A 13,548-nucleotide genomic window follows, 5' to 3' on the forward strand; every position below is an offset into this window, starting at 1 on the left:
TGCAGTATTTTCCTAAACCAGGAATAGGAAATTCTTTAGACATGTCCTCCTGCTCTCCTCAGTTAAAGGAACTGTTCTGATTCTGGGTGGAAATCTTCACAAATGTTTGATGTTTCCTTGGGGTTTAGCAAATTGTCTGTAGTGATGAGATTTGACAGGTGTTAGGCTGGCCTTGAAGAGCACTGTTTTGAAAAGCAGGTATCTAAAATCATTAAAGCCTATTCTTTTGCATTTTCTTTTTTTTTTTTTTAACTAATACAGCCTTTTCTCACCTTGGAATAACTATATGTTAGTGTTTTCTATAGCTGCAGAGATGTTCATGGCAATTCCTTTGCTGTGTGAACTGCAGAAAAGGGCAAACAGATCAGTTTTGCATATATTAAAGAAAAATGTTTTCAGTTGACTCTCCATATATTAATAGAGAGTTTTAATCCATGAGCTAAGATATTTCCATTACATTCTTGTAATGTTTGTAAATCTTTAACTTAAAACCTTGGTCAGAAATTTTATGAACTGTATCTTCGTGCAGATGCTGTTCCTGGTTGATCAACCATGACACAGTAAAACAAATCTAACATGGATATCCTTTTCCTTGCATTCTTACCAAACATAGTGTTCTGCTTGAAAGACTAGATTAACAGAAGGCCATATATTTTTCTTTTTAACTATTAAACTGGTTTTTTATAAGGTTGGTAGTTGTGGACATGCGAGAAGGGGATTTTAAAGGCAGTTGTGTGACTTTCATGAGACACTTCATGCAAGAATTATTTACAGGAATATGTGGATTTTCAGGACTGCATCCAAAAATAACATTTTAATCAGTCATCTGGATAAGAAGAATTATCCATGTAATTAGTTTCAAATGAACTTGAAAGGTGTTGCTTAACTGGTGTGAATTCCATTTGAGACACAAATAAATAAATACAAATTTGCATTTAAATTATTTTTGGTAATACTTGAAGATTTAAATACCATTGTAGGTAATTTACTTCATATTCAGACATTTATTTCAATTTGCAGTTTGGAAAGCAAGAGCTGGGTGCTTGAACCCTTTGTATGGCTTTTGGATTATAAGGTTCACATTTGAATTAAATTTCCCTTGGATTATTTTACCTCATAAAGAAACTGCAGGGGAAAAGTTGAAACTCGAGAACTGTTGCTTTGTTAAAACAACAGAGGCAGGAAAAATCTCAGAATAAAACATAGATCCAGGCTGATGGAAAAAGCCCTGCCATATTTAAGGATGTGCAGCAATGAAATATTTGTAGCTGAAGAGGGAAAGATTGGGGCTGTGAGCTGATCATTCCAGAAAACGGAGTGTGGGAGCCAGTGCATGGAGCTGCTGATGCCAGTAGTATTTCTCCTGATTAGCAAGAATAAGAGAAGGACATTCCTGAATCACCTCAATGGCAATGCTGGCTTAGTTGGCTGTGCCTTTCCTTGGCTGTGCCAGCCAACCAGAGCTCTCTTAGACCGGGAATTCAGCACTACTGGCTGATATGTCTTGGCTCTGCAGCCAAGACTGGTTTCCCTGACCCCACACAGTGCATTACCATGAACTGGAAGATGCACATCCTACTTCTTTGCTAGCCAAGACTACTTTCCTCTAAGTCTTTACAGAATTTATAATTATAACACTTGATTCCCAGAATCGTTCGGGAATCACTGAAACAGTCCTACTTATAATGATGTTTATAAAACTTTATGATTTAGAGCAATTTAATTAATCATTAAAAAAATTTTTAAAAAATTTGTACTGCTGTCATACGTATCAGACTCCTAATATTATGTTTACAGTTCTTTGTGCTTCAGATAATCCTGTTGAAATCTTTGGAGCTGCTTGCCATGTGTATAGTAGTTAACACAAGGATGGCTGAACCCAGCACATCATAATCATAAACACAATGTTCTTGTCAAATACAATGAGAGAAATCAATTGCTGTGACAATAATTGCTATTTAAAGTCATGGTGTTAGAAAAATAATTGTTCAGTTATTTTTATTTTAGCATTGTGCTTGCTTTATAACGTATCAATTAAAATGTTCTCTATTTGCCAATAAAAAGATAGTAAATAATGTGTCAGGAAAGCAGTTCTTAGAAAAACAGTTAATGTGATCTGTTAGAAAACTTTTGCAGTATTAGTTTAAAAACATTAACGTAGGTATGAGACTTTTTTCTTTGCCTGTGTCTACATTAAAAAGATTTATCATAAGTTTGTTTTATCGAATATAATTAATTGTTGCTCATGTTTAAAAATACCATATTTTAAAGGAGAAAAATTAATACAGTGTAGGGCCACTGTTTAGATTGCTGATTAAGGAACTGTACATTTCTGTGCTCTTGTAAAATAAAGTGATGTCAGTGGGCAAGAGGTTTGTGGATCTAGAGGCATATTTAACTATTGTGTCTGCACAGCAAGATTCAAGTAATGAAGCAATAGTTGCCTTGATGGCCAAACTCCTGTCTTCATAAAAAGACTCGGAACTTTTAAAATATGTCTAAATATACACATGTGGGCAGTAAATGAGTCTGCTATGCACCTAAATAACTTTCGTGAAAGTACTTTTGGGTACTTATGTTTCTGTTAGTGAGCAGTGTGGATAAATAGATAACCTGTTGAGTAAAATGGTGCTGAGGACCTGACACCCACACAGTGCATCGTGTGGGGGTTTTTTGCTTTGGGGTTTTTTTTTGTGTTTTTTGTTTGTTTGTTTGTTTGTTTTTTTGCATTGAACTACCTCTAGTTTAGCTTCATGGACTGAAAGGCCATGGGTCTGGAGTGCACATTGCACATCTTCCAGTTGAGCTTCTGCATCATGTCTGCATCACCAAGATAGTCTGACAGGGCAATCAGGGGTTTGTTTAAAAGTCCACTCCAGATCCATGCTAAACCAGCAATGCAGGCACTCCTCTACAAAAGGACGTGTCTGTCACACGTTTGAGCACTGTGACAGTTGAACAGCTGGTAGCATAATCTTGACAAACTGTGCTGGCCCAAATGTGCTGCTCCCAGGGTGGGCTTAACCAGGGGTAGCTTAGGGATGCTGCCTCACACTCAACTGTGTGCTGGTGCTGTGTCTTGTGCTCTGTCATGAGATGAGTAAACGTGATGGGTGCTTAAAGTAGAGTCTTTCATAATTTTTTGTTTTCGTTTAAAGTATACTAGACTGAAGGTAAAGTTCGAAAAAGAGTTTGCTTTAATTCAATGTGGAAATTTATATTGAACTATTATGCAAATGAGTGGCTTAAGTAAAATCATAGGAACAACAATCATTCTTACATGAATGTTTACATACTTTTTTCCCTTAGATTTTAATTTCTCTTTGCGTGTTAAATAATAAGAGAATGAGACAAGAAATAGCAAAGGATGGCAGATTTTGTTTTGTTCTGTTTACCTCCCGTTTACAATATTGGTCCCTAAAATATTTATATTTACTTCAGAAAATAGCTCCTTTTACATCACTGCAAAAATACGTAAATTATTTCACTTGAACACAATTGCTGTTTTCATACAGTAAGTAACTTATAGGCATTAATATATAATGAAAATATGGAATTCTATAGTGTATTTATAATGCATTCATAGAGCTTAAGGCGCAAATGCGTCATTAATTCACCTATTCTAAACATGCTGACCGTTACATTTCACAGCTTTTCCCCTCTATTTATTCTTGTAATTTGAGTTTCTTTAAAGACCCACAGATTTTATTTAGATTTGCACATACCAAGCAGCAACATATCCTCTAATTTCCTTTACAGTTTTCAGTTTGCCTCCTAAACACACACACAGAAACTCATTTCTCGGCTATGGAAAACACTGTTCTCTCCTCAGCCAGTTCTGTGAATAGCATTAAGTATACCTAAATGTCACAGAGTAAGTTAAAAACTTACTCTCTACCTTGCAAAAATAGTTATGCAGGCAGTAATTATTCCTTGCAGTTTTCTTTTCTGTGTTCTATTAAATCAGCATTTCTCTTTTTGTACTACCCAGAGCCATTCTGGAAAGAGCATCTGCCTAGTCTAGACCTCCCTGCTAGGCCCTGTTGGACTCTTGCAGCCCTTTCTTGGCCACTTTCCTCTGCTGTATTGGGCATAAAACATGTTCAAGGCATCTTCCTCTTCGTTCATCTGTTCTCTAATTGCTTATTGTCTCCAAACTAATACTAAGATGATAACTTTCATTCAGCCTGTAATACAGGCCACCAGTGATAAGTTTCTCATTTTCAAACATGCTTTTTTAGTGTTTCCTTCTATTTTCTTCCACATGGTCTGAAGGGGGAACTGTGCAAGGCTATGTCATTATCTTCGGGGGGGTTCATTTCTTTGTTCTAGAGACTACAAAATCCTTGTAATGCTTGGGCTGCTGTGATTTTAAGTGTTTCTTAGCATGACAACTCTCTTACTGGGAAGATTTACATTAATAAATGCAGAAAGTCATTCACTCTGTACTCTGGGTCAGCATTTCATAAACCATCTGCATTGCAAAGGCATTTATACATCTCTGGATATCACTGAGAGTCTCCACTAGAGAGTCAGAAATGGTGGACAAAATCTATGACCATTTAAATTTTGTATTCTCTATTTACCATTGATCCATTTTCTATATCTTAAATTATCTAGTCATTGCAGCATAGTAAAGTCTTCTTTTTTTTCAGTATATGTTTACATTATTTTAGGATACAGAAACATTTATGTGCTGCATAAAGGAGAGTCTTGGTATTTTCTCCCCATGGAAACTCATACACACTGTAGGCAATTTGCTACTTGATCTTTTTGAAAAGTGAAATGATTAGGTTTAAGTCCCTGTCAGTAAAAGATTTTCTCCAACATTTGAATATTTATTGTGATTCTTCTCTTGATTCTCACCATGTTTTCCTATCTTCTTTAAAAAATACAAATACCAAAACTTTAAGAACAAATCTGATAGTATCTGTTGTGACAATACCTTGTAGAGTGATAAACTCTACAAGTGCTGCTTACTACTGTGCACCTGAGAAAGGTTGTTTTAACCCTTTTTGTTTCAGATCCCAGTAGTAATTCATACTGAGTTGGTCATTCACACTGGTCTCTAAATTGTTTTGGGAATTGTTTCATTCCAAGAGGAAAGTAAATCATTTGCAATGTAAATGAGGCCTGGATTCCTTGTTCTCCTAAGTATAACTTAGCAGTGATTATATATATAAAAAAATAAGTAAAAAATTGACCATTGTACAATCTCTTTATCCTCTGTGCCATTACCCATTATTAACCATTTTCTTTTCAGTCTTTGGGTCATGCTCTAATATATTTGTCCTATCAAACTTAGTGCATCTGATACTCTGGGAACCTTGCAAGCACATCTGGAAATTTCCTTTTCTGGTGTTGGTCCCCTTCTAAAAATTCCTATTTTAGCCAATTTTTAATTAATTTATTTTGCACTGCATTTTATTTTATTTTTATCTGTGTCACAAGAAGGAGCTAAGAAATATACTGGAGGATTGGAGAGCATCCATCTATACCACTCCTACCATTACATTTTTTGTGATGTTAATGTCTTCATCATGGCTCACTTCAACTCCCTGTTGTTTTAAAGCTGAAAAGAACTTATTTCTACTACCATTTCATTCCCCAGCCATGTTGACTGTATTCCTTTATACCTTTTAAGTTAGCTTAGTTTTTTTTGAGATGAGGCAGTGGTTACTTCAAGATACAGACATACTATAGATTTATGCACTGGCATCACAAGGCTTTCTGATTTGTTCTTTATTCCTTTTCTAATCTCTTTTAACATCCTATTTTCTGTTTTGACTGCCACTAAACATTCAGTTGATATGTTCAAAGAACTATCTGCAATGACTTCAAGACCATTTTCTTGAGTGGTAATTGCTAATTTAGAACCTATCATTGTGTATTTGTAGCTAGTTGTTGATTTTTTTTTCTTGTGCACATTGCCTTCAGTTCATTGGCACTGAATTTCATTCTCTTATTTTATTGCCAAGTCACTTGATATTGTGAGATCCTTTGCAGTCAGCTTTAATTTTTATTGCCCTAAATAAACCAATGCTATTATCTCACCACAGCCTGGAATCAGGTTAGTTTGACAAAATCTGTTTTCCATGTCTTTTTTCTCTTCATTAACATGAATTTTGTTTTTGTTTTTTTTTTCTTCTGACTATTTATATTTAAAAAAAAACCAATAACAACAACAAAAAAACCCTTAGAAGAAAGTAAAATATTTACTTGCGGGGAAGAGATTATACGAAAGTCACATCATCAATGCTGTAATTTCCAATGATTCATAGTATTTTATGGTTGTGTCTTTGAGACACTCATCTCTGATTTTGATGTTGCATATAAACTAATTGAGGTTTTGACTGATTACAAGAAAATTCAGCATGTGGCCCAGATCCATTGTTGTATAAAGCCCAGAATCAATTTGTCTGAACACTTTCAGCCACAACCATGAATATTTTTTATTCTACTAACTTAAGAGAACTGCAAGAAATTAATAAATGTGTAGGGTAGAATTTTCTAAGGGTAGAGATTCAGTTCCTAGTCATAATAAAGCAGTCACACAGTGCAAGGAACATTTTGTTTCTCCTGTCCAGCTGTCTTGAATGTATTAACCTTTTCCAAAATGCAGGAGCACTGAGTTCATAATTTCAGAGTCGCTGTTGTTTCCCTAGTTAGTGGGTTTTAGAAGGGTCGTGGAGGAGGAGAAGAGTAAGGTAAAGTGGCCTACCCTTACTTCGTGCTCAGAATCCTAGTTTGTAGCATCATGTCAGTATACTGATCTTGCCCCTAAGCATCTGTTGCAGTTACTACCTAGACAGTACAGTGTATAGTACAACTTTCTACAACTTTTCTTTAAAAACATTTCTGGGAAATAGTATTTGTAAGTAGTACTTGATTTAAAAAGCTTAAAAGATGTTGCTATAGAACTGGATTTATTCTAGTGGTCAGTGGAGTTTTTTTTTCTGGACACCAAATATAAATTCACAGTCAACTCGTACTTGTTTTCAAAGGGGACTGGAGAGAGGGAGGCATTGGTGTTATTTTGCATTTATGCACAGTACTCCTCTGAACTGTGCTACTTCAGGAAATCTTGGTATTTCCCATATTAAAGAGTAAATTTTGAAGCTTTTTGCAGAACAAAAAAGTTGTGGATACCTAGCATAATTCAATAGTTGAAGGGTTGTATTAATTGAAACCAGCATGTACAGCAGAGGTGCCAATATGACTGAAAGTTCTTTATGCAACTATTAAATCCAGATAATTTTATAAAAGAAAGTGTCTAAAATGTTAGAAGATCATCTGAGTGCTTACATTTGGTATCAGCTTTAGAAACCTTTTGTCAGTATCCAGAAATTCACTAAAAGAGCTTGAATTCATGATCTTTCTACCAAAATACTTCGTGGGTTAAATGTTACAATACAAAAACATTGAAGCCAGAGGGAAGGCATATGCTCTGATTGTGAATTGCAGGTGTTTAATAATTTTTTTTTTTTTTTTAATCTTTTAATTTTTTAATTGATTTTTAATTTTTTTAATAATTTTATTTTTTTTTTCTTCTGTTGTGTCTTTGGGGCTGTAATGTGGTGATGTCCTTAGAGATGTTTTCCCTGGGGAATTAGCCATAGAAATTCTCAATATGATAAAACAGGCCTATTTTCATGTGCAAACCCAGTTCCTCAAACTAATTATATTCCCTGCGTAGCTATTGTTCCTGCATCTCAGGAAATTATTCAGAATTTACAAAGTGAGAGAAATATAAATTGGTATAATTTTTTAGTATACTTCCTCCTCTTTTCCCATCTACTAAATGTGGAACTTACATTACATGTTTGTTGAGACTGTTGTGGGTATGTGTTCAGTTGTAATGGAGCTTATACTGCGCTGATGGAGACACTAATAACATTTCCAGGAGACAACTACAGTATTAGAGTTGTGCATTTGCTTTTGACTTTGAACATGGGTGGTTGACTTGTTTGTCATCCTGGTAGAGTTTAGTGTTCCTCTATTTATTTGTTTTGTTACAATTTGTTACAATTATTTTTTTTCTTTTGTAATTGCAGTTGTTTCTTATCCCTACTGCTGGTAGCTGCTGTCGTTTGGAAAATCAAACAAACCTGTTGGGCTTCTCGACGGAGAGAGGTATCAAAAACTTTATTGCAGTAGCTTTATCTTTCAGAATAAATTGAGAAATTTGATGAACTATCACACCTCCACTTTCTCCTGTATATGCAATTTAAATATCCTTTTTATACCCTTGACTCTTTATACTGAAGAAGAAAACTTTATTTCTTTCATCTGTCAAGAATTAGATAAATTGCAGCACTAGGCTGCAGAAAGCTAAATTTTCTTTATGGTGGCATATTTAGAATGGAATAGAATATTTCAGTTGAAAGGGAACTACAAGGATAATCCAGCCTGACCACTTCAGAGCTGATCAAAGATTAAAGCATGAGCATTGTCCAAATAACAATATCTTTAACACTGACAGCCTGGAATCAGGCTTGGGACACTGACCACCTCTCTAAGAAGCCTGTTCCAGTGTTTGACCATTGCTCTGTAAATAGATGTTTCTTAATGTCCAGTCAAATGCAGCTTTGAAGCATTCTCATGCATCCCAGGGAGATCTCTGGATCCCAGGGAGAAGAGATCAGCAGCTCCCTCTCCCTGTCCCCTCATCAGGAAGCTGTAGAGAGCAATGAGATTGCTTCTCAGGCTTCTTTTTTCCAAACTAGACAACTCCAGGTTTCTTAGCAGCTCCTCATAGGACATTCTTTCCAGCCCTGTCTCCAGCTTTGTTGCCATCCTCGGGACGCACTCGAGTACCTTCACATCCCTCTTAAATTGTTGGGCTGCCTACAGCACTCAAGGTGAGGCTGCACCAATGCTGAAACACATTTTTTGACTGTTTAATGCATCACAACTCTCTCAATAATCTCAAAATAGTAGTGCAGAAACATTGGCAAGCTGAATGAACAGAGGATCATAGTGTAGCATTTCAGGCTTCCAGTAATTTATTTAATGTTGTGACGCTGTGTTTTTATCAACAGTCATTGGAACACCAAGTAGGAGAAAACTCTCTTGCAAAGAGTTTATACTGTCTTCTTTTTTATTATCTCTTTTTTCTTGTAATATTTTTTTAAATTCTGAGAAAAATTCTTTCTATATGAATATCAGTATTTCCGTCACTAAAACTGTGATACAATTGAAGCCCTTCAATAAACACTCATGCATTAAATCACCTTATTCTGTTGTCTAAATTCTTACAGCTGTGTTCAAAAATTTGGATCAAATATTTGTTCTTATCTTTTTAACAAATCATTACACTTAGATACGATCAAACTTTGGTTATGTATGCTGCTGCATGTATATAGTGTGATTTTTATACTGAGAGTAGTTGTATTTCATTTTGTTCTCATAAATAAGATCTATAATTTTTAGACAGTGATTTTTCATGCCCTCAAAGTTTCTAATCTTGATTTTTGGAAAAAGCACTTGCTTAATGAACTGTAATCTTGATTTTCCTTTTTTTTTTTAAAGGACAATCTTTTGTCTACTTAATTATTTCTTCTTAATGTACAGGCACTATGAATGTTTGAATAACATTTTTTTTACTTATATCTACAGTGAATTTGTATATGCTTTAAAAGTGCCAGGTAACTAGCACTTATAATTTTCCTTCACTGAAATTATAGTGTACTAACACCAAGAGTTAGCTTAAACTGGTGCTACAAAGAAAAATGTATATTATCAGTACTTATTTCCTTCAGGTATTTTTTTAATTCATATGAATATTGTTAAGCATTTTCAACCTCTAAGGGCAAATGCTCATCTATTTGTTATTACTTGCAAAATACAGATAAAAGTTACTTTAAGCTACAGTATTCTGTTCAACTTATTAATATTTCATTCATATTTGTCTCAATATTTAATAGTTCTGTGCAAAATTGTATTGTGATGGAATGTAGTAATTCATTGATTTAATCTCTCATGATAATAAGGTTATTTTATTGATGCATTTAAGAAAAAATACAAACATACCCATTTACAGATCTAGGGGTCTAGTCTGTTTTCTATGGTTGCTTACCTATATTTCTGAAATATTTTTTTAATGCTGTCTCGAGGCATCATCTGATAAAGAACGCATTCTTGTATAAAAATTTCTTGAAGTTTTCCAAGATTTATTCTCTCAATGCCACCAAAAAGCATTTCTAAGATTATATGAAAGTTCATATAAGCTGGTTGATAAATGCAACATTACCGTAAATCAGCTTAGTCGGAAGAGCAAAACAGAAAGACATACTTGGCAAGGGGATTAAAAGTCTCAAAAGTTCATGCTTTCCTTGAATATAACTAGAGAAACTTTGTTTTCTCACATAACTAGAGTGTGGTAGCATCATGAATTAATTGTAAATGTTCAAGAAATTCTCTATTTTCATTCTGATGTTGCACATCAACTGCAGTACATGTCAAGTACAAGTTTTTGATAATAGTTTCCTTTAATGTAGCTCAGAAAACTTATTTTTATATGGAGCCATATTTATAAGGTTTTCAAGTAAGTGATACAGATAAATTGTATGAATAACATAACAGTAGAGGCAACCTATTGTTGAAAAGATTTCTGAAGTATCTACTTTTAAAGCCCATGACCTGGCAGATGAACTTTTCGTCTTTTTCATCATTCATGAAACACAAGACTCTGACTCTTTAGATGTTATCCTCAATAAGGACACAAACTACAGTAAGAAGTGAAATACAACAAGAACACAAACCAATATAAAAAAGCATGCTGTTAATAGCTATGCATCCATTTATTGTTCCTCTCAGTCTGTTTTCCCCTAAAGGAGAAGGAACATTACTACCCAGTTCTTGTGATCTTTTGGTAATTAATTTTATCAGGCTGTTGAGGTAAGCCAATAATTTTTGAAGATTTGTAGAATCATATGTGCAGCTGAAAATTCAGAACCTTGTGCTGTTTTGCCCTCTGACTAATGCTTGGCTACATTACGGATTCCAAATTGAATGTAGCATGACCCCAATCCAATACAAAGCAAGAGCAAGTTGTTTGCATTGTGCAGTGGGAATGTCTCAATTTTCCCAGTAATTTAGAAATTTTCTCTCCAGTTTCTTTCCTCATTCATTGTTCATTCAACAAATATTTGCAGAGCACTGCCCAAATCTTACTGAGCAATTCTAATTTAGGCTCTATTATATATATGTAAGAAACTGTTATGTGTATATGCATATATGTATATGCATATATATATATATATATATATATATATCTGAAAATAAATATATAGGTAGAGTCTTCCAAAATACTTTAACTGATGTTTATCAATACTGGATTTAACTCCCCTTTCTCCATAGCTATTGGTCTTTTAATTTATTTAATTACAATAATTTTCCCCTAAGTCAAGTCCTTGAGTTTTGGTAATTTTTTTTTTTTTTACTCATAAAAAAATTTTGGTTCTAATTTTTTTCTTGCCTACATTGCTGTCTCTTAAGACATACTTTACCTAAGGCTTTTTGAACCTCTATATTTATACTTTAACTCCTGGATGAGCTTCTCTTCTTCTCTCCTGCCTTCTGAGACGGCAAGAGATAGCAGATAGACTCTTTCTTACCTTATACCATCAAAGTTATTCACCTTTTGCATTGAGGGAAAATGGAAAGTATCATTCTTTTATTTTATAGCTCCAAAAAGATCAATGAAACTTTGAGCAGGAGAACATGAGCAGCTTCCTGCCTGCCATCCCTTGACACCTTCCCCCACTCATCCCTCCCATGGATCTGTGTCATTTTAAAAAAGGTTTTTAAGAAGGGCTGAAGTGAGATAGTGGAATATTGCTCATTGAGAGAGCTTGATCCTCGAAAGGAATAATATGGAATATGATGATTTTCAAAGCATAATTCTTATGGCACTATCTTTCTTGAGAAAAACAAACAAACAAACGAAAAACAAAACAGAAGAAACTTGGAACATTCATAACAGAGCAGGATAAAATTTACAGATAAGCATGGAAATTCATGCAGGAGTAGAAAAAGGGCAAGATATATCTGTTTGTCAAAAAAGTTAAAGGAGTTCCTAAGTATTGCAAAGTTTAAGAATAGCAAAACATTTTGCAGTAGAGTCCTACACTATGCTAGAAGATCAGATATGTTCTCTAGGTTATAATCTCCCACCCTTCTTTTTCCTCCAGAGACTCACAAATCTTTCTAGTAGTACGTTTCTCAGTAAAATTTGAGTTATTAGTTCACTGGATGAAAAACCAAGAGCTGTCATCTTCTCCCAAATGATTTGTTAAGCCTCTTGCATTTTATACCCTGAATTCACCCAAGAGCCCATCCATGAAGCTTCAATCTGACTCTGGTTTCCTCCTTTATACAAGAAAAGATATATCACCCAGATTTGCCAAATCAGAAAATTGAAGAGAATATTATTTGTTTTCCCTGCACGTTTCATACCTAAAGTATTCATTCAATATTCTGTTGAGAATGGGTGCAAGACAATCTGTTCTTAGATCATTTTCCTGAAAAGCTTGATAGGTTGCTTGCCAGATTTGTAGTGGCTCAAAGGTTTTGTCTCATGAACTTCTGATTTAAAGATACCACACTGCAGATAAAATTTGCATCCAAATGATTTCTTTTTTGATAGTGTGTTGAGTTGGTTTTTTTTTGCTGGATTACACTGAGGCCACTAACAAACTCATGGATTATAAACCACACTGCCTCTAGTTCAGGTATTTTTGCAAAGCATTTGTCCTTCAAACAGTTGCTGCTCAGATACCCTTTGTGCTATTCGTTCGAACAGATGTTTTCAAAATACATACATGTGCCAATGTGTTGGGTGCCCTTATATAGAATCTTAGAACCACGGAATTGTTTCAGTTGAAAGGATCTTTAAAGGCCATCTAGTACAATCCTCCTGCAATGATCAACTTCAAATAGATCAGGTTGCTCAGAGCCCCATCTCACCTGATCATGAATGTTCCCAGGGATGGGGCATCCACTACCTCTCTGGACAACCTATTGCTGTGATTCACCACCCACATTGTAAAAAATATTTTCCTTATATCTGGTCTGAAATATATATTTGTGTATATTGGATCAGTCAATTAGTTAAAACACAGTTTTACTTTTTTTTATTCATTGAAAATAGCTTTTTTACACGTTATTATAGTTACACACTACAAAAAGATTACATATCAAAAAGGTTACTTAAATTTGTATTTCCTCATATAATACCTTAGGAGTCTCTTCAGTGATGAGGAGGTAATGCATGATTGCACATTTAGGTAAAAATGTTTGAAAGCATGGTGTTGTGTGTGTAAAGTGCTTGCCTAACTTTACAGGTTAATATCATTCCTTTATTGGAATTTTCATATTTATATAAAGCATTTCATTGTACAGTCAGCTGTGCACCATTTCCCTGTCTGAAAGAATAGCATATGCAAACATAAAAACATGGAATTATAGCAAATGCTTGCTTTATATAGTGTGTGGGTGCCACACGACTTATTGCTTCATTTTATTAATTAGGCTTATGTTTGTTTA

At 34.5% G+C, this 13,548-nt stretch overlaps 1 protein-coding gene across 9 annotated transcripts in view; it reads left to right on the top strand.

Annotated features, from left to right (window-relative positions):
* The window catches only part of ATRNL1 (attractin like 1), a 466,156-nt gene that overhangs the window by 242,618 nt on the left and 209,990 nt on the right, over positions 1–13,548 (top strand). For all 9 annotated transcript variants that reach the window (XM_064663416.1, XM_064663423.1, XM_064663418.1 and 6 more), the window contains exon 26: positions 8,055–8,133. In XM_064663416.1, the coding sequence (XP_064519486.1) occupies positions 8,055–8,133 (79 nt within the window). The remainder of the gene's footprint in view (positions 1–8,054; positions 8,134–13,548) is intronic.

This window comes from Pseudopipra pipra, chromosome 8, assembly GCF_036250125.1.
Source record: "Pseudopipra pipra isolate bDixPip1 chromosome 8, bDixPip1.hap1, whole genome shotgun sequence".
Taxonomy (NCBI): Eukaryota; Metazoa; Chordata; class Aves; order Passeriformes; family Pipridae; genus Pseudopipra; species Pseudopipra pipra.